A 21,940-nucleotide genomic window follows, 5' to 3' on the forward strand; every position below is an offset into this window, starting at 1 on the left:
TTGCTTCTTTCAATGAAAGTGATCAAAGAAGGCTCTGTTTTACTTGGCTAGTCTTGTAGTTAGTTGGGCATATAAGTATTTCATATATACTGGGAAATGAGTGTAGGGGTTATTAGTTAAAATGTAAGCAGGAGATGGGATGACTGTAAAAATAGTAGAGCAACAGAATGTTCACAAACAATTTGAGTCCCTCACCAAGCACATCCCTTTTCCACAGAACTGTGATTGAAGGGGCTTGTGTATGTTTGGGACAATGCGAGAGAGATACCAAGGACACATTATTACCTTCTTCCATCCCCACTTAGTCAGACATTTTGATGGAGGGAAGTTGCACGGCTCATGAAAATTAGGGATGAGTTATGGTCACTATTAACTATGTTTTATACGCATTGTAAAGCAGCTTTTTTTTAAGGATTAATTTTCTTTGTCAGCATTCACTTTTTTACCTTTCTTCATCTCCTGGTTTAAGATAGGATAAGAAATGGATGTTATGAAATAAGCGAAATAAATTGCTCTTATCTTTCTGGGCTAAATAAAACTGTAATCTCATGAGTAAGTATGTCCTCATAACACTTTTCACCATAGTTTTGCAGACTCAAGATGTTGAAATACTTTGGATAATGTTCAGACTATCACAAGGCCTTCAGTAATCTAAATATTCTGGGAAATGCATTATTTTTGAATCATAAGGACAGATTCTCAGTTGGGAAGAAAGTCAACATTGATCCGTTGTTTTAGCTTTATTAAAATCCACCTATGCCAGCTTTTATGGTGGGGAGGGAACAAAGTTCTTTTTAATAATTTTCAGCTTGCAGTGAATTTTTAAATCTGACATAGAACTGAATACATCCAAAGACAGAGGGGTTAATATTAAGAATTAAAATTCTGACCCAATCTTATCTACAGCAGAAAAACCATACCACTATAATCTTGCTACCTTCTTGTTTACTACATAGACTGCTGGCAAATTGTATTTGCATAAACATCTCTAAGACCATTTCATACTTCGTTACACACACCTACACACAAAATGCTGCTCTTGTAAAGTATTTCCCTGTACTGCCTAGAAATGATTAAAAGTATTGCTAGACTGGTAAAGCCATAAGACTCCTACAACTCTTTTTCCTTGTTAATTTTTTTTGTAGATGGATATATTGGTCATAAAAGTAAGAGACTACTAATACTGGCTAAAACAGTGCAAGAAGGGATCTCTCCACCCTTCCTCCCCCATACTACCTCTACATCCCAGACAACTTAAAACCAAATCAAGTCTAAATTTCATTCTCAGACACTGAAGGACAGCATGTTCTTCATTTCCTCAGCCATCGGTCCAATAGAATTCTGCACTACAATCCATGTTACACAACAGATCTCTGGTCAGTCATCTCCAACCAGACACCCAGGGCTGATGCTGGAATAGTAGCTGAGGCACTGAAAATGAATACAAAGGCTATGATTCTATTCACTGTTAGGGAACAACACCTGCATTCCATCTCTACCACATGTAAGAAAATGATTAGTCTGGATAGTTTTAAGGTGGGGGAGGGATAATCAAATTTTTTTTTATCAAGATCCAAATGTCTTGATCAAGGTACAGTCAAGGTCCAGATTCCAGAGAAAACAATACAAATAAATAAAATAAATAAATAGCTACTATATATATGAGAGTTTGTCTGTGCATCTGTGCCTGAGTCTGTCTGTCTGTTCAATAACTCCTCCTAAATGGTAAGAGCTAGGATCACCAAATTTGATATGCAGCTTCCTGCTTCTCCAAAAACCATACAGAAAAGAAACAGAATCACCAGGCAGGTGAAAGGGGCTGGCTGGGGATGCCCCACCCCCATCTCCATCTGGGACTATCCCAGCTCCAAGCCTTGCAGCCCCAAGTCTCCCATGACTGAAAGCCCTCTAGGGAGGTTGGGGGGACTAATGCTGTCCCCCTCCCATATTTCATGGGAATATTACTGGCTGTACCCATTAATCAATAGACTCATAGACTTTAAGGTCAGAAGGGATCATTTTGATCATCTAGTCTGACCCCCTGCACAATGCCGGCCACAGAATCTCACCCACCCACTGCTAGAATAATTCTCTCACCTATATCTCAGATATTGAAGTCCTTGAAATGATGGTTCAAAGACCCCTAGATGCAGAGAATCCTCCCGCTAATGACCCGTGCCCCATGCTACAGAGGAATGCAAAAAACCTCCAGGACCTCTGCCAATCTACCCTGGAGGAAAATTCCTTCCCGACCCCAAATATGGCGATCAGCTGAACCCTGAGCATGTGGGCAAGACTCACGAGCCAGACACTAAGAAAAATGTTCTCTATAGCAACTCCTATCTTCCCACCTATTTCATTCCCTATTTACCACTGATAGTGAAAGGTCAATTAATTGCCAACATCATGTTACGTCATCAAACCATCCCCTTCATAAACCCATCTAGCTTAATTTTGAAGCCAGATAGGTCTTTTTCCCCCACTACTTCCCTTGGAAGGCTGTTCCAGAACTTCACTCCTGTAATGGTTAGAAACCTTCACCTAATTTTGAGTCTAAACTTCCTAATAGGCAGTTTATATCCATTTGTTCTTGTGTTCACATTGGTATTGAGCTTAAATAATTCCTCTCCCTTCTTGGCATTTATCCCTCTAAGGGTATGTCTATACTACCACCCTAGTTCGAACTAGGGTGGTAATGTAGGCAACCGGAGTTGCAAATGAAGCCCGGGATTTGAATTTCCCGGGCTTCATTTGCAACTCCGGTTGCGTACATTACCACCCTAGTTCGAACTAGGGTGGTAGTGTAGACATACCCTCATATATTTAAAGAGAGCAATCATATCTCCCCTCAACCTTCTTTTGGTTAAGGTAAACAACCCAATGAGCAAGGAGAAAACACAGATGTCCCTGGACCTGCCCCAACCCCAGCTTTGCTCGCTAGAACTACAGTGTCTGTGGAGAAACACTTCTCACCTGGCCTCAAGCCAAGCTGCTATGGTGAGAGAGGGATGGGATAGTCCTCTCTCTCTGGGACAGCCTGCGTACTGAACCCCTCATCCTCAGCCCCACTCCAAGTAATGATTTAAATGAAGATAAAACAATGCTGAGTAAATCTTCCAATAAGTAACTAAAAAGATTTTGCAGTCCATTGAAAAGCATCTGGCGGTCCAGATTTGGCCCTGGTCCATCTATTGACTACCCTCAGTTTAGAAGACAGGCTTTCAAAGCACAGTGTGGTGACTTGATTTACAACTCTCTGTTTTTTTAAGAGAATTTCAGAGATTCAGCAATGCCATGTAGGATACAAAGGGTAAATCAGTGAACCTTATGATCTTCTAAAGCTATTATTGTGCCCAGTTAAACTCTATTACACTGTAGTATGGTCTACAGTGGGCTGGATGTTGTACTAGTTAACATGCATCCAGTGATGGGGGGCATTAGTAGGTAAGCATGGGCCTTCCTACTCTACCAGGCTCTGATCCAGAGTCCTGGGAAAGTTGTCAGGATTTGGCCTCCGAGGGGGGCCCTCTGAGTTACCCTCCAGGGATGCCAACTTTCTAATTGCACAAAATCAAACACTTCTGTGCTGCCCCTTCTCCGATCCTTCACTTGCTCTATCACCCCTCCCTTCCTCACTCGCTCTTCCCCACCATCCCTTGCTTTCACTGGGCTGGGACAGGGGATTGGAGTGCAGAAGGAGCTATGGGATCTGGACTGGGGGGTGCAGACTCTGGGTGAGGCCTGAAATAAGGGGATCAGGTTTTAGGAGGGGGCTTCAAGCTAGGGTAGGGGGCTGAGTTGCAGTGGAGGATGCAGGCTGTTGCTGGCAGTATGAGCAGGCTCTCCAGGCTGAAGATGGAGGTTGGGGAGTGGAAGAGGATTCAGGGTCCCAGTAGTGCTCATTGCATCTCCCAGGAAGTGGCTGCCAAGTCCCTGCAGCCTCCTAGGAACATGGTTGGGGCCAGGGAAACTCTGCCCTCGTGCCTGCAGGCATAATCTCCCATAGATCCCATTGTTCATAGGACCTAGCCAATTGGAGCTATGGAGTCAGCACTCAGGATGGGGCTAATGCATGGAGCCTTCCAGTTCTTGGCTACCCCAGAACCCGACGGGCCACTTCTGGGAGCAGTGCAGAGCCAGACAGATAAGGAGCCTGTCTTAGCCCTGGGCTCCCACTGTCTAGCCAACCAGGTTTTTTGACCAGAGCCACCAGGGTCACTTTTCAACCTGATGTTCTAGTTGAAAACCAGGTGCCTGGCAACACTGTTGCCTTCTCTAGGTTACTTCTTACTGCTCCTTTCTGTCCTCAGCTTCTGGTTCTAGATAAAGGGGAAAAAATCCAAACCATCAGCTCCAACTGGGCTCAGCATTCAGGGAGGTTTCTTTGGCCCATATGTCAGGACTCCTTAGAGTAAGTCTGTCCTCCATGGCTTCCTACTTCTGAGATGTGTTGAAGTCTTTTCAGCCCTGTCTTTAGCTGGAACACGGCAGAGGTGGTGTTACTCAGATACAGTACTTTTCTTTAACTGTTCCTGCCCAGTGGAGGATATGTATATCCCATCATGCCCCACAAATTAAATATGAATAAAAATGTTACCTATGTGAAAATTGGTGCCTCCTAAAATGAGTTTTCAGTAATCTAACAAATGATTTACTGTTGAATTTTCTAAATTACTTTTCAGTTCCTTAGTACAGCGATCTTTCTGATCAATCAAATCTTGTAAAGTTGCCAAATAGTAACAAGGTATCAGAATAATTAGAATGTATTTAACTGATTTGGAGATTATGACCTGTTTAATGATAAAGGTGAGTAACCACTCTTAGGAATAGTAATATTTATGTCAATGGGATTTCACATGAGTAATATTTCACATTATGGCCCTTACAGAGGAGTAAGCAAATACATAAAGACTCTACGTCTCTCCCAAACTTGAGAAGACCCTGAACTAAAAAGCTGCTGTTATTTTTTCCCCAAAACTAAATGGAAACAGAAACCTGTAACCAATTTTTGCTTTCAACCTGTGTTAAATCCCTTTTATTAGAGATGTATGCGGGGATGAAGGACTGAGAAATCTGTTCACATCACAAAACCATAACACAGAAAGGAATTTGAAAGGGAAAAAAGTCAAACTTGTATCAAGTGCATATGCCAAATTTATTTGCATATTAGTCCAAAAAATGTATTGAGTATTTGCATTAGCAAAGTTGTTCATCTATTGTAATTTGAAGTGAGGTGAAGAGCTCGTAGTAATGTTCTGCAGGCATCTTCCCAAGGGGTTTTTAAAAATTATCTTTCATTTGGTGCAGTGGGATCCAAATCAATATATTATATTTATGAGCTCCAAAGATGAGTCATGTCTGGCAGGGATGATTTATCAGTATGCCAAGAAAGAACAAATTCCATTAAAATAGAGAAATCAGATCAACCTTCCCATCAATTGGATGACAGAATTTTAACCAGACGTAAGTCCCAGACAGTTCCTTTCAGAACATCACTAGTGTGGAAGATTGCATTGATTATATCCATGGTAAGTACCTGTTCTATATACAGTACCTGTTCTGTAGTTAAAGAGCCTGATGAAAAGCCCGTTAAAGTCAATATAAAGATTCCCTTTAAAGTCCGTGAACTTTGGATCAAGCCCAGTTAAAGGAGCTTTGCTTCAAGAACTGCTTATCTATCACCTTTACATTCATTTAAAGGTCAAAACAATAAAGAGGAATCTGAGGGTAGCTGTGGGTGTTCATTAACCAACAGGAAATAACATGGCAGTAAAAGGAAGGAGCAGTGATGGTAGCCACAACAGGAAGGCACATCCTGGGATACTGATAAGGCCTTTAGTGACTCTTACTCCAACTTAATTTTATAGGTGGAAAATTAAGAATAAAGGAAAACTTGCAGTGTTTCGCTAAAAGGAGTGAACAATAATATCATACAGAGTAAGACAACTGATTAGCTCTATCAAGAGCACTTAGCCAAGGCTATTCCCTAACTCTATACTGAGTCTGTGTCTCTATGGGAAAGAAACATGTAATGTAAATGGTCAGTTGCCATGGTAGGCTGGTAGTGCTCTCAGTACACATACATACATGCACACACAAAATATAATTTTATACAATTTGCAAATATTATCGCTTCACCAAATATTCCTGATGTCTGGCATTTTCAGTGAGTCCAAAAGACAGTGGATTGTATAGTGTCAGTTTGTACACTGCCATTTCAAACTCTATTTAGAACTACTGAATCTATACATTTCTTACTCTGAATGAGAAAAAAAACCCAGCTTTCCACTAGTTTACTTAATAATGTGCAGTTTTTATGTTCTGCTTTACAAACTCTCTCTCTATATATATATTAAAAAAAGATTCTAAGTTAATAGAAATAGTTATTCTGTGCTCTTACCAAGTTATTCTGTGATAATACTGACTGCTGCTTTTACTGTTGTCAGTTGCTGCATATTTTTAGAGTATTACAATGGCCTGACTTGAACGATGACCGGGGTTGCAGTAAATCTTACCTTAGCTTGCACACAATTAAAATATATTTCCTCCAGTCTGAATAAGGATTATGGAAGATATACATACTTAACTCAGAATTAGGGAAGTGCATATCAGTATTTCACTTGCATAACACAGTTCAGTAAAATATCAGCTTTTGATAAAAATCAAACCTTAATTGGACAGATACAAACCTGCTGTTTTTAAATGCCACCTAATATTGTACTTTCAAGTTAAAGGAACGTATTGTGGTCAGACAAGCTTATATAGTAAAGGAAATCAAAATCCCTCCCCCCCCCACTGCATTTTTTCTTATAGAAGGCTGTAGCTTTTAACTCTATACTGATTTAAAATAATCTTATCCCCAAAGACATGTAACTTAGTTAAAATATATTGGGAATAGCCTGTATGGAAAAATTCGGTGTCTGCTGGATCATTTCTGCCACCTTTAATTGTCAATGAGAAAAATGAATACAGAAAATTCCTTATATAGCAGAAATACAATAAATCATGATATATTAATCTGACACTTACTGTATAATATAATGTAATTTCCCCTGTTACATGCTCCTATGCGTGTCCCTCACTACAGCATCATTTGTCTAGACTACGCTGAAGTTTCGAAAGAGGATATGTAAATTCTGTGGGATTTTGAAAGTGAAAATAGTCAGGATGTGGTATTTTTGGCAACCTCCCCTTTTTCGAAAAGCTGCTTTCGAAAGTGAGATTGGAAGAAGATATGCAAATTCCCATGGAATTTGCATATCCTCTTGTGAAACTTTAGGGTAGTCTAGATGAACAGTGCCTTTAAAAATGTATTAAGGCAAAATTACAAGAACATCCACACACAAAGAATGGTTTAGAACAGCCCACACATGTAAAAAGGAGATATGTATCAATAGACAGGACAAGTGAAACTGATTGCCCATTATGAATAATTGTAAGGAGGAGGAAAGAGGCTGAACATGCAGGGGAAAATGGACAGGCAAGAGAGCAGGTCAGAAAAACAGGATGAAATTAGTTTAACAGGGAAATATGAAAACATGAAGGAAGACTTTAAATTAGCTTTGATAATAAATTGGATTAGAATTAAGATGACTCAAGATTTGGGTCATAATAAAGCTTTCACTTCTTGGAATGAGAGACTAGTCTGGCTACAGAATGCTGAATTCTCTGACATTTAGCAAGTAGCAATTTAGGAAAATCATAGAAGATTTTCCTAAGGAAGGAATTGAGCGATGCATGGTCTCTTGGAGTGTGTCTAAACTATACCCCTCTGCCAACAGAGGGATGTAGATTAGGCACATCACATTGCAAATGAAGCGGGGATTTAAATATCTCGCACTTCATTTGAATAGAAATGGCCGCCTCTTTTTACTGATGTGGCACTTTGCTGGCAAAAAGCAGCAGTCTAGACGGGGATCGATTGACAAGGAAAGCCTTTTCTGACCGATCCTGTAAACCTCTGTCGGCATTTACTGCTACATTTAGACACACCATTGAATGACAAATTCTAGCAATGTTCCAGAAACAGTGCTAAGTCAAAGTTATATAAGAAGGAGATATGGGAAGAAAAGATTTGCTGAGTTAGAAAGTCGTGGTAGATTCAGAGAGATAGAAGAAAGAGCAGGACTTTTTATTCTGAAGTTTAGGTCTCATGCATACACACATTGTATACCAAAAGTCGTAATGAAGGTGCCTCACTTCTCAAAATCTCTCTTTGACTCAGACCCCAAGATTATTACATAGGGCCATCAGGTAAAATTTTAACATATGGACATCTATTTTTAGACATCTAAATAAAAGTGGTCTGATACTGAAAGCTAGCTCCAAATGAAGTTTCTTTAACTGTAACATACTAATTATAGATGCTCCATGGCTTTGAAAATTAGGCCACTGTCCAGGAAATAAGATATACAACTCACAAAGTGGTATCTCTTTCTTCTCTGGAAGGAAGGATAGTAGATGGGAGGAGAGAGGATAATGACAAAAAGAATTACTGGTATATAATTTTCACTTGTCCTACATCTTATTTTTCACTATACATATAGTATTAAGAGCTTTTGTGGGCAAACAGAGGGAGATCCAATGCCATTTAAAGGCAATGGGAAAAATCCCATGAAATTCCATGGATTTTGGATTTGGCCTTGAGTGATCTGTGAGCTAGCAGAGGGTTTATCATGGACTGAAAAAACCTTCTGGACAAAAGAAGTTTGTTGATAAATGCATAGTGATGCACATTGGAAAACAAAATTCCAATTATACATATAAAGTCATAGGGTCTAAATTATCTCAAGAAGGAGATCTTTGAGTCATTGTAGATAGTTATTTAAGTAATAGAGATTCCACTACTGAGAGGAACCTCATTCTGGCCACTACCAAGGGAGAATAATGGGGTAGTGTATATGGAACTATGTATTTATGCTTTGAAATGAATTCTGGTGGGACCCATCACATATTCTGGATCAGGGAAGAAAATTAAGGAAGTTATAATAGGTTCAAAGTTTTACTTTTTCAACTTGAGAGAAACTGACAGGATTGAATAGGGTGTAATTCAGAGCAGAAGATGACTCTCAGTGTTTCTCAAAGTGGTCCGGGTACTCACTCTGAGAAAGCTGCTAACTGGCCACTTTGGTTTGTTTGCTTACCCATTGGCATTGCAGCTCCCATTGGCTCCGGTTCACTGTTTTTAGCCAACGGGAGCTGCAGGAAGTGGCATGGGCTGGGCCACTGCTTCTCTATGACAGAGTTTCCAAAACCAAAGGACAATGGTTGAATTAACACATTTTTGCATCCTTAATTCTTAGTAAGTGGAGCAATATGAACTGATAATGATGTTGTGTATTAATGAAGGTTTATTGGAATAGTTTGGTACAGCTTTATTAGTCAACAGAAGTAAAGTCAGAAATGAGTAACAGTGACACTTTCAACTAGGCCAACCAGTATTCTTTATAAACTACATTAAAAAAAAAAGGGTCAGAAAAATGACCTGTTACTGCCTGACCAAAATGAAAACAGGAATATTCTGTACTGTAATTATAATATCATTTTCACTCAACATTATCCAGCAGCCTCATTGTGATGGATTGATGACAAAACTTCTGTTCTGTGTCCCCTCCCACAATGCTAGGGCACACTTGCTTCCATTTTTATATTTTCTTCATGTACCTGTGTTCATGTTTAACTCCCCACACAGAGCAGACAATATGCTGCGTGGAGTGGGGGTTTCATTGGCTGGTATCAGAAGGTTAGCTTATCCAATCTTTAGCAGCTTTTTCTCCATCTCTGTTGTTTTCCCTTTGCCTCCTTTACTCTATTCAGTGATCCCTTGTCTCTATAGGCCATGCACTCAGGTTGGAAAATTTGAAAAAAAACCCACACACTTGTTTCCGAAAATACAATTGTTTGGGAAAAAAACCACTTGTATCACCTGGGCTCTCCCTTATTTTTACAAATTTTTTATAGGCTCACCGCTTCTGAGGAAAAATATTTGATTTATGGGAACTGATTAAGAACAAAACATTAGTTATTCCCTCCCATTCATCTCCAATAATGACAGCCAAGATACATCGCAGAGGATAGCAGACAAGGTACATACGGGATTCAGGAGGATGGTGAGGAAGAGTTCACCTCCTCGGATGCTTTTGTCCAATTCTTGAGGACCCCCAGGATACTCCTTGTAGAAAATTGTGTGGGTGAAAAGACCACAGGTTTGTCGAGGAAGTACCTGAGAACAAAGAGGAAAAATGCTATATAATCATGACCTTATATCTGCAAACCCCACCCCAAAAACCTCTTCTGAGTCTCTGTTCTGAAAAGTTCACATAGGCTATGTCTAGACTGTAAGCCTCTTTTGAAAGAGGCTTTTTCGAAAGATACTTTCAAAAAAGCTTCTTTTGAAAAAGAGCATCTAGACTGCAACTTCTTCTCTCAAAAAAGTGAGCCACCTTTTCGAAAGAAAGCACCCAGGCAGTCTGGATGCTCTCTTTCGAAAAAGCCCTGTTTGCATTCAAGAACGCCTTTTTTCAAAAGAGCAGTTTCGAAAAAAGGCGTTCTTCCTCGTGAAATGAGGAGTACTGCCATCAAAAGAAAAGCCACATTATTTTGATTTAATTTCAAAAGAACGCGGCTGTAATCTAGACGCAGGTGAAGTTTTTTTGAAAAAAGGCTACTTTTTTTCAAAAAAACCCTGCAGTTTAGACACGGCCATATAGATTACTTTATTTTTGCGGCTGACATCTTATTGTAAATAAGCATAATTATGCAGAAGTTGAGACTTCCAGCTGCCAGTTGAGAGGCTGCAGCCCACAGGTGTTCCAAAGCCTTTATTCCAGATCAGAATTTGGGGTTTGTTTTTAGGGATTTGTGAAAGAAAGAAAGAAAGAAAGAAAGAAAGAAAGAAAGAAAGAAAGAAAGAAAGAAAGAAAGAAAGAAAGAAAGAAAGAAAGAAAAAGAAACTTTCTCTTCTTTTTGCAAGGTTAGTTAGTTCAAAGACAAATAGCACTTCTCAGTTGTCTTCACTATCTTAGACTATTAATCTTGCTGGTGAGATATAGCATACAATTGGTATTCTAGGTTACAGACCCAAAAAGAACTTGTTCATTCTTTCCTTTGCCCTGAAAATCAAATTAGACCCCACTAGTGAAATATGTACAGGGCTGATAGGACTGTTGAATGAGTATATCCCGAGGTCAGCTCTACATACAATCATAAATCAAGAGATTGTGTGTCAGGATTCTGAAAACTAACACATGGAAAAAAAACACACCTCACTTAGAGCTATTTCATTAACTCTTTAATCACAAGTACATCAGAGCTCTAAAGAAAAACACTAGGGCTGTGTCTACACTGCACCCCTTTTCCGGAAAAGGGATGCAGATTAGACACTTTGGAATAGCAAAATCCACGGGGTATTTAAATATCCCCTGCGGTATTTGCATTAACATGGCTGCCACTTTTTTCCGGCTTCAGGATAAGCTGGAGAAAAGCGCCAGACTAGACATGATTCTCCGGAAAATAAACCCTTTTCCGGAGGATCTTTTATTCCTACTTTCAAGTATTTTTTCCGGCTTAGGGATAAGCCGGAGAAAAGCGCCAGTCTAGACGTGATTCTCCGGAAAATAAACCCTTTTCCGGAGGATCTTTTATTCCTACTTTCAAGTAGGAATAAAAGATCCTCCGGAAAAGGGTTTATTTTCTGGAGAATCACGTCTAGACTGGCGCTTTTCTCCGGCTTATCCCCAAGCCGGAAAAAAGCGGCAGCCATGTTAATGCAAATACCGCAGGGGATATGCGGGGGATATGCTAAAACTAGTTAGACTCTACCCCGATACTTGGTTCAATGTTCTTAATTTTGCTAAATATATTAAGATATAATTCTGCCCTAAAATACACATTCATGGCTTTTGTTGACGTTAATTGGAACTTGCATAATTTGTGCAATTACCTTCAACATCCCTAAATTCTCTTTACCATCTTCATTGAACATGATTCTGTATTTTTCCTGTGAACTGCAGGACAGTGTTTTATCTGGTGGTTCATCAGCTGTTTTGCACTACTCTAAAAGCAGCTGTCTATTGTAGTGATGGGCCAAGTGATTCCTACATGTTATCCTGATTTTTATGCATTTCCTTTGGATGGGAAGATGTAGAAAATAGTTCCTCCTCCCCAATACGTAGCCTGTCATAAGTGTAACTCCAGACACTGTGGCCTGAGAGTTCAATAGGTAACCCTGCCCAGCCAAAGTATCCTGCAGTCTGGAGGACTTTTGTTCGTCTTCCATTTTGGAGGGTCCCAGCCCTTTTATACATTGTGGCAAGTTAGACCCTTAGACATTGGGCTAGGGCATTTTACTAAACTGCAAAGGTACCTAATTGCAATCCAGGATTAGTGATCTACCAATACATTTTATTTCTGATCTTTACATTGTAAAGTGCCAGAACCAAAACATAACAAAAAATAACCACCCTCTTTGCTATTATTTTTTATGGAAACTGGCTGTACACTGGAAAAAACTGTTTTGGCATCCTTACAAATCTGCCATCTTGAAGGATTTCAACACCCATTATAAAACTTGATGCCTTTGTAAATCAAAAGATGTTTTAGTCCTGTTTTGAAGTAATGGAAATGCAGTGTACCATGATGCCATTGTGGATGAAGCCCCGTCTGTACCGTGCAGGTTTTAGATGTGGATACTCTTCTGTGCTTGTGACTTGGATACCCCAGACTTTCTTCCAGGCCTCATAAAGCTGGACATGCACAGGGTAGACCCCAGAGTGGTGCGGAGCCACTGCATAGCCCATGTCGGTTGGAATACCATGTTCCTGAAACAAAACAAAAGAAGCCATACATTTGCATATACATGCATAATACCTAATGATGCCAAGTTTATTCATATTCTACCAACCAGGAGCTTTAAAGAAAATGTTGCTCTTGGACACTCATGTATGTGTGTGCATTTTGTATGTGCAACACTTACACTAAAATAAGAGAGAGAAGGTGGAAAATACAGTAAAAGCTCTGTTATCTGGTACTTAATCAGAAAGCTCAATTGACTGTCATTTCTTATATCTCCCAATGCAAATCTTTAATCTAGTAACCAGGAGTAAGATACTGCTTTAGCAAGGGTACATCTACACGGCAGTGTTATTTTGGAATAACTGCCTTTGTTTCAAAATAACAAATTGCACGTCTACACAGCAACCCATTATTTTGAAATAGTGTCAAGATGGAGGACTTCTTACTCTGACTCCTGTAACCCTCATTTCACGAGGAGTAAGAGAAGTTAAAGGAAAAATGTTCTTCCTTCGACCACCTGCTGTGTAGATAGTGCCCAAAGCCAAATTAAGCTATTTCAACTTCAGCTATGCAATTGATGTAGCTGAAGTTGGGTATCTTAACTTGACTTTTGCTCTACAGTGCAGACATACCCCACTTGCACTCTACTTTGAGGCAACAGAGACAAAAAAGAGAAGTAAGAAGCTGAAATCGGGGATTTTTTTTTAAAAAAGCAGCTTCCAGGGTGTGTCATTGGATTATTACAGATTCAGCCCAAGCTCCTACACCTTCTACATCTACAATGATAACTGATTTTGATAATGATGACCTAAGACACTGCAAGATTCTGAAGAGCCTTCTGAATTATGGGACGATTAAATTATGCTCCATATAGTTTTAGTGTTGAGTGTATTTCTAGTGATCGGGGAGTACTCTTGATATGTAGTGTCATAAGATAACCTATTATATAGAACATTTTATCTCTATAGATCTAAATGCTTCAAGAAACTACCCCCTCTGTAGAGAAGTTCCACTACTGGATTGGTGAACTCCCATGTACTATTGTATACCCTATTCATTTTATTGTATTCATTAATAATTTTTTAAAAATTGGTATCCTAGTGGTAAAGTATACCTCTCAGTTAACCAAAATATTTAATTAACCTGCACTCTCCATTCCCACAACATGCCAGGTAACAGAGCTTTTACTGTAATTGGCCTTACCATTAGATAAATATGGGAGGGAGGAAATAATCCCATTGGATAATATTGAGCTGGCATTGCTTGGAAGATATTTGACTGCCTGTGTATTATGAATACATCGGGTTGGATTTTTAATTCTCAAAGGCCTGGGAAATGATGCCGTTTTAATTAGTCACATTTCAAGCTGTCTTGGATCAATAAACAAAGAGAAACATGTTGACATGACAATGACCTTTTGTTTATATTTCATATTACAAAAAACAGAGGGATATTTCCATTGCTAGTAGAATGTTTGTTGTCGCTATTTACAAAATGTAGCTCCAGCACATACCCCTCATATACTGTATTGACTCCAGAACCAAAACTGAACTTTGATAGTGAACTTTTCAATTAAGCAATTTTGGCCCAGATCTGTTGAAATCCATGGCATCACAAAGAAGTCATATTTTTAGAAAGTTAGCCCTAAAACAATCCCCTTCTTTGGATCCCAGGCTATATGGATCATCCATCAATTTTACCTCTTTCCCATACAGGCCTCACTTTTCCCCCCAAGTTTATTACTTATTCAGTACATTTATTATTTATATAGTAAAATATGTGTACATGGCACTTTACTACAAATTGAAGTTATGAAATCCTTTACCTGAAGAATTCATAATCTAAAAGGCACACAGTACAGCATAGAAAAACAATTACTGTGTGCTGCTGAATACAGTCTAAAAACTTCAAAGGTTAAGCATTATTTATATTGGTACCCTATGATAACACATTCTTTTGCCAGAAGAAGAGCTTGCCAGAAAGCAAGGCCAATAGCTTATGATAAGTGGAAGCTGTATACTGAATTTGGTGGTCCTAGCTCTTACTATATAAGAGGCATTCTTGAATGGACAGACAGGCAGGCAGACAAACTCTCAGGGTACGTCTAGACTACACACTTCTTTCGAAACAGATTGTCTAGACAGTCACAACTTTTTTTGAAAAAACGATCCACTTTTTTGAAAGAGAGCATCCAGGCAATCTGGATGCTCTCTTTCAAAAAAGGCCTGCTTGCGGTCAAGAAAGCCTTTTTTTGAAAGAGTTCTTTCGAAAAAAGGAGTTCTTCCTTGTAAAAGCAGGTTTACTGCTGTGAAAAAACTGCTGTGTTCTTTCTATTTAATTTCGAAAGAACATGGTGGCAGTCTAGACGCAGGTGAATTTTTTTCAAAAAAAGCCACTCAAAAAAAACCCTGTAGTGTAGACATAGTCTCAGATATTTAGTAAATAATCTAGATCAAGGATCCACTGTGTTAGAAGATATGAAGCTATATAGAGAGTTCAGTGGTGGCTAACCAGTGGCTCAAGAGGTGCATGTAGTTTTTCAGAAGTTAATATGCAATTCCTTGAATCTTTGCACAAATACAGAGTGACTAGCTTCCATAGCTGTTACGTCATATCATGCCTGTAACATTATGTGACTGCTCGCAGTGAGCATATTACTCAGTTTGGACTCAGAAACGGGAGTGAAAACACTGTTCATGTTGCTGTGGAAATTTTTGTCATTTTTTCGTACACCATCTAACGATGGAAGGCAAGTACAAACAAAAAAGAAAAAACACAAATAAAAATTGAGGCTTCCAACGGGAGTGGAAGAATCAGTACTGTTTTGATGAGTGTAATGGTAAGGCCATGTGCCTTTTTTGCCAGACATGTATCTCTCAGTTCAAATCTTCAAATTTAGAATCATCATTTCATTTTAAGCCAGGTACATATGCATCAAGAATTCCCACAACACTCTGAACTCTAGGCCTTTAAATGGAAAACTTTGAAAAAACAGATGTAGAATCCCAGTTCTTCACCAGATTTGCCAGTTGTTTACAGACTGTACTATTAGCCTCCCATTATGTGGCCTGGTACACAGCCTGTGCAAAAAAGCCCATTTGAAGGCGAATTTAAAGAAACGTGCCTCCCTGGGGTGATTTCAATCCTGTTACCAGAGAATGAAAATCTACAAAAGAAAATGACCACCCTGCAGCTATCACAACCACACCACAAAGCACAGAATCTCCAACCTGAACAGTGATATCGAATTGTAACTGCACTTGCAATTTCAGCAGTGGACTTGTGCACTGCTTTGGATGACTCATGCAATGTACAGGATAAACCATCAGTTATTGGTATTTGTGCGCAGAGTGTCCGACAACTGTATTTATAAAGTGAGACCTCCTCAATATCATATCAGTAAAGCACAGAACTTGTGCATGAGATCTAAAAGAGGCATTGATGTTGATTGTTGTGAAAAACAACATGCTTTTCCAGAAGCTCACTGCCGTTGGAATGGATGAGGTTCTACCTATGTGAGAATTTGCAAACAGAGTAGTAAATCTGAGGAGAGGTTTTTTGAATATTGGACATTTCACTATATTATACTTGCATAAGAACACAAGAATATAAGAGCCATATTTGGTCAGATCAAGGGTCCATTGAACCCAATATCCTGTCTTCCAACAGTGGCCAATGCCAGATGTCTCAGAGGGAGAAAACAGAACAGGTAATCAAGTGATCACTCTCCTGTCATCCATTTCCAGCCTCTGAAAGAGGCTAGGGACACCACCCTGACCCATCCTGGTTAATAGTCATTGATGGAGCTCACCTCCATGAATTTATCTAGTTCTTTTTGGGACCCCGTTAAAGTCCTGGTCTTCACAACATCCTCTGGCAAGGAGTTTTATGGGTTCACTGTGTGCTGTGTGTAGAAAAACTTCCTTTTGTTTGTTTTAAGTCTTCTGCCTTTAACTTCATTGGGTGACTCCTAGTTCTTATATTATGGGAACAAGTAAATAACTTTTCCTTATTCACTCTCTCCATACCTGTCATGACTTTTCAGACCTCTATCATATCCCCCAATAGTCTCCTCTTTTCTAAGCTGAACATTCCCAACCTTTTAATCTCTCTTCATATGGCACCTTTTCCAAACCCCTAATCATTTTTGTTGCCCATTTCTGAACCTTTCCCAATATCAATACAGTATATCTTTTTTTTAAGATGAGGCAACCACTTCTGTATTCAGTATTCCAGAAATGGGAGTACCATGGATTTATATAGAGGCAATAAAATATTCTCTGTCATCATTACCCCCTTTTAAATTATTCCTAATGTTCTGTTTGCTTTTTTGACTACTGCTGCACATTGAGTGGATGTTTTCAGAGAACTAATCACAATGACGACAAGATCTCTCTCGAGTGATAACAACTAATTTAGTCCCCATCATTTGTATGTGTAGTTGGGATTATTTTTTCTAATGTGCATTATTTTGCATTTATAAACATTACATTTAATTTGCCATTTTGTTGCCCAGGGTCCTAATTTTGTGAGATCCTTTTGAAGCTCTTCACAGTCTGCTTTGTTCTTAACTATCTTGCGCAGTTTAGAATCATCTGTAAATTTTCTACCTCACTGTTTATCCCTTCCTCCAGATCATTTATAAATATGTTTAACAGGATTGGTCCCAGTACAGACCCTTAGGGGACACCACTAGATACCTGTCTCCATTTTGAAAACTGGCCATTTATTCCTACCCTTTGTTTCCTGCCAGTTATCAAGCCATGAGAAGACCTTCCCTCTTATCCCATGACAACTTACTTTACTTCAGAGCCTTTGGTGAGGGACCTTGTCAAAGGCTTTCTGGAAATCTAAGTATACTATATCTACTGGATCACCTTGTCCACATGCATGTTGACCTCCTCAAAGAACTTTAGTAGATGACTAAGACATGATTTCCCTTTACATTGGGAGCAACTGGTATCTGAATGTTTCAAATCTGATCACATCACAATGCGCACAACAGATTTTGTGAATTTCATTCACTGAAATGTGCTCAATCACATACAAGTTCAAAATTTAATTGAAGAACTGAATTAAGACAACTTCCCTGCCAATTAACCATTTCACTGTGCAGTTTGATAGCTCCCAAGGTTTAAAGTTATTTCCTTTTTTAATGGTTTTTTGAGCTGATGGAACCAATAAAACTGTTTATGGAGGAGAAACTCAAAATATACCCTGAGCTTACTGATCCTGGGTTCTTCCTGCATTTTGATAAACTAAAGGTAGACTCACATTCGGCTTGCTGTCTGATCTAGTGCAAAGCATATTTGCTTTCATGAACAAATTGTCACTGGTTCATAGACAAATGCTTGAGAGAGAGCTGACGCGCTTTCCCTCACTGTCACAATTTCAAGCCAAGTTTTTTTTAAAAAGGAGCAGAATCCCTAAAGGGGAGCACAACTAGATATGAGTGTGATTAAAGAGCTTACGGACAGTTCTGAGGAAAGATTCCAAAATTTGCAGCAGAAAAACCTCAAATCAGATTTCTGATTCACCCTTTTAATGCTGAAGCCACTTGTCTGAAGTCCCCATTAAGTCACTGACAAGCCAATACCTCAATTGCACATGATCGAACTTTTGAAAGATGACAGATTGAAATCTGTTCAGAAGACAGAAGGGACTCTTACTTTATGGAAATCTGAATCAAAGGATAAATACCCAACAACAGATGTCCAGCCCTTATGATAATCTCTGTTTACCTCTATTTCTCTTGTCAGTCTCGCTCGACACTCAAACATATGAAATCCAAGCATCAGCCATTTAAGACAACTTTGCATGTGAGTACAAATTAATGCAAATCTAACTTTGAGGAAATTGTTGAAAGCAAGGATTGGCAGAAGTACCACTAAATAAAAGGGTACGTCGCTAATTATCAAATCTTTCATGAATTATTACAAAAATTAATAAGAAACCAAGTATGCGGGTGTATCATTAGTGATTCACATTTGTGGTCATTTTGCTGATGGCCTCCCAGTTCACAGGCCCCCTCAAAAAGGTTATAATGGTTATAATGGTATAGGTTATAATCACAACAGCGCATAGGCCTTTTATTATCAAGGCTATTGTCATAGTGGCTGTGTCTAGACTGGCAAGTTTTTCTGCAAAATCATCTGCTTTTGAGGAAAAACTTGCCAGCTGTCTAGACTGGCCGCTTGAATTTCCGCAAAAGCACTGACTATCTCATGTAAGATTGTCAGTGCTTTTGCGGAAATACTATGCTACTCCCGTTAGGGCAAAAGTCTTTTTCTGAAAAACTTTTGCGCAAAAGGGCCAGTGGAGACAGCAGAGAGTTGTTTTCCGCAAAAAAGCCCCGATCGCGAAAATGGCAATCAGGGCTTTTTTGCGGAAAAGCGCGTCTAGATTGGCCACGGACGCTTTTCCGCAAAAAGTGCTTTTGCAGAAAAGCGTCCTGCCAATCTAGACGTGCTTTTCCAAAAATGCTTTTAACAGAAAACTTTTCCGTTAAAAGCATTTCCGGAAAATCATGCCAGTGTAGACATAGCCAGTAAGAAGGAAGACAAGAGGATTCTAATGCTTTAATGGTGGTCAAGGAAAGGTGAGATGGTATTCTGAGTAAATATTTTAAAACACCGTGAAGTATTTCTTAAGTTGTACACATGAAGTATAACCTTTCTGGGGAGTTGGCTAAGTGTGTTGGTGTTCACCAAAACCAGAACCTCCCAAATCTGATAATGCCAAAGGCTTGTGTGACTATGTGCATATTGAAGCATTCCTCAAAGAGAAGATGGTGTTGGCAACCTTAAAAAAAAAGTCCATTAGCAGTGTTAGTTGGCAACCTGTGGGTGAGGAAGACAGTTGTAAAAGGAGACAAAAAAGCCCACATATTTCAACAAACATGGGACTAGTAAAGTAAAGGTTGACAGGGTATACTGGAGCATTGCTGAAAGAGGGCAGAGTTCAGTTTGTATGGGCAGCCTGAACTTTACATTCTTGGTTCTGACAGTGAGAGTTCTGCTCAATTTGGTGTCCTGAATAGAATATTGAATAGATTGTGTTTCAGAGATTTTTGTCCCCATGGAACATGAAACAAAATTGGTTAATTATTGGCTTCTATATCACCCTACCAAACTACCTTGCTATAAGGTCCAGTCTTTGTGTACTCAAGATTCCCAATGCCAATGTTTGAGACATTTAAAACACTTTATGAGATACAAAGAACTGTGTCACATTCTCTTATAATGGAGGCAGGATTCCAGAGCTAGTTATCTGCTTTCGTAAGTTTCTTATGACTCAGTGGAATAGTCTCATCTTAGTTTAAATCACAATAAGCTGAAGCCACAGAAGAATCCTCAGGTGCTGCACAGTAGAAAAGGATCATTACTAGAACCTAGGAGAGAAAGAATGAATGGGGATAGGGGATAAAGACTGCTATCAATATTTTGTAGGACTGACAAATGCTGGGGAAATTCACAGAAATAGTTTTGTCAATGGCTATAGTTAAAATTTAAAGAAAAAATAGCTTTACCAAGTGAATAAAAAGTTGAAGCTCTGTGGTCCTGCACCCTTGGCACCTGATCAGTTCTCCACCAGAAAATTTGCCAGACCAGAGGAGATCAACACTAGTCCCTGTGCTTCTGGCCAGTGGCTGGCTCTACTCCCAGCTGCTGACCCCTTGGGGCACTATAGCTCCCTTGTTCTAGTTGTTGAGGTACCACTGCTCCCACCACTGGTACCAGGGCACTGTTTTCCCTAGTCCAGCAATGATCTTGGCCCCAGCCCATGGGTTTTTCTACCATGAGTGCTCCACCCCAGAGTACCCAGATGATTACCCAAATGGCCAAACTAGAGAAGTCTGGGTTACAGAGGTTCAACCTGTAATAAATCAATGTATAGATACATAAGGTAAACAAATAAAGTAGGTGGAAAGCAAGAAATATATTGATGAAGGAAAGTGCTATACGTATTCTTCCCTATTCTTTTGCAGATACTGAATTCAATAGACTTTCTATTCAGTATCAGAAAAACTGGACCAAAGGAAATGCCTGATACTTGTTTCTTTAAAAGAAATCTGGAGTTATACATTGAACTTTGAAAGTCATCTAAGGATCAATGATTTTTCACAGACTTTTATTGCACATTACAGTGTCTTTTATGGACTGGCATTACTAGTTCTTTTCACAAGTGATAAAAGCATTGGTATGTGTGACCTTGTAAACTAATTAGGTAAACTAGATACTTTTGGACTCTGGCTTGGTAAATGGTGACTGTTCTCTAGAATGCTTCTGCTACAAGTGGTGTTTCCTACTAAAGAGAATGGTACGCCTTATAATACAGTACCAGTGTCGTGATGCACTTTAGCATCCTAAATATTGCTATACTCGAGCCAAAAGAGGCAAACCTTTCCTTCATCTTGACTTTGCCCTGTGCACTGTTGTTAATGTTTATACTTGTATGCAAAGTTCTAGTCAACAAGGTAACTTCCTAATTTCAAAATAACAAATTCCTCAAGAATTTGCCCATGTACCAATTTAGCACATGTATTTTAAGATAAATAATTTATTTTCAAGTATCTGATGCACAATATATTTTTGGAACCCCAGGGTTTTCATGGCACAGTAGCATTTTAAATCTGTTCACTAAAGATTTTTCATCTATTTGGTCCACTGTTGATTATGCACTGCTAGACGATGAAGTGGTCAACAATCTGGCTGCAGGCACCATGCTGAACTTTTCCTATCTTGTCACAAAAAAAAAAAAAAAAAGAGAGAGAGACAGCGAGCGAGCGAGATGTGATATCCTGGATACATTCTAAACTGTCACCTTGCAGTATTAGGAGATTTACATAAGCTATTACCAACTTTTAGCAGTGAGACATTTTCTAATATTGTTGAGCCTGGGTGAGAGTTCCCTCGGGAGATTATTCTAACTAAGCCAGTTTAATGTACTTAGGTAAAATTTCTTTTATTTTTTAACTATAGTGGTGAATATAGTTTGCTATGACCATGAACGATACAACCTTTATTGATCAATGGCAATTGCTAGGCAGTGGTTAATTAATCCAGAAACCTCAGGAAGTGCCAATAGCTTCAGGCTGACAAGCTCCTGAGGAAGGTAGTTGAACCCTGGATGGAGGAATTGCTATCAA

General features: G+C 39.2%; 1 protein-coding gene across 7 annotated transcripts in view; it reads right to left on the reverse strand.

The window, feature by feature from the left end:
• The window catches only part of LOC102456831 (bifunctional heparan sulfate N-deacetylase/N-sulfotransferase 4), a 264,296-nt gene that overhangs the window by 73,332 nt on the left and 169,024 nt on the right, over positions 1-21,940 (reverse strand). For all 7 annotated transcript variants that reach the window (XM_075929806.1, XM_075929807.1, XM_075929810.1 and 4 more), the window contains exons 6-7: positions 12,633-12,818; positions 10,094-10,222 (exon numbers count right to left, since the gene is read on the reverse strand). In XM_075929806.1, coding sequence (XP_075785921.1) covers positions 10,094-10,222; positions 12,633-12,818 — 315 coding nt within the window. The remainder of the gene's footprint in view (positions 1-10,093; positions 10,223-12,632; positions 12,819-21,940) is intronic.

Source organism: Pelodiscus sinensis, chromosome 5, assembly GCF_049634645.1.
Source record: "Pelodiscus sinensis isolate JC-2024 chromosome 5, ASM4963464v1, whole genome shotgun sequence".
NCBI classification, from domain to species: Eukaryota; Metazoa; Chordata; order Testudines; family Trionychidae; genus Pelodiscus; species Pelodiscus sinensis.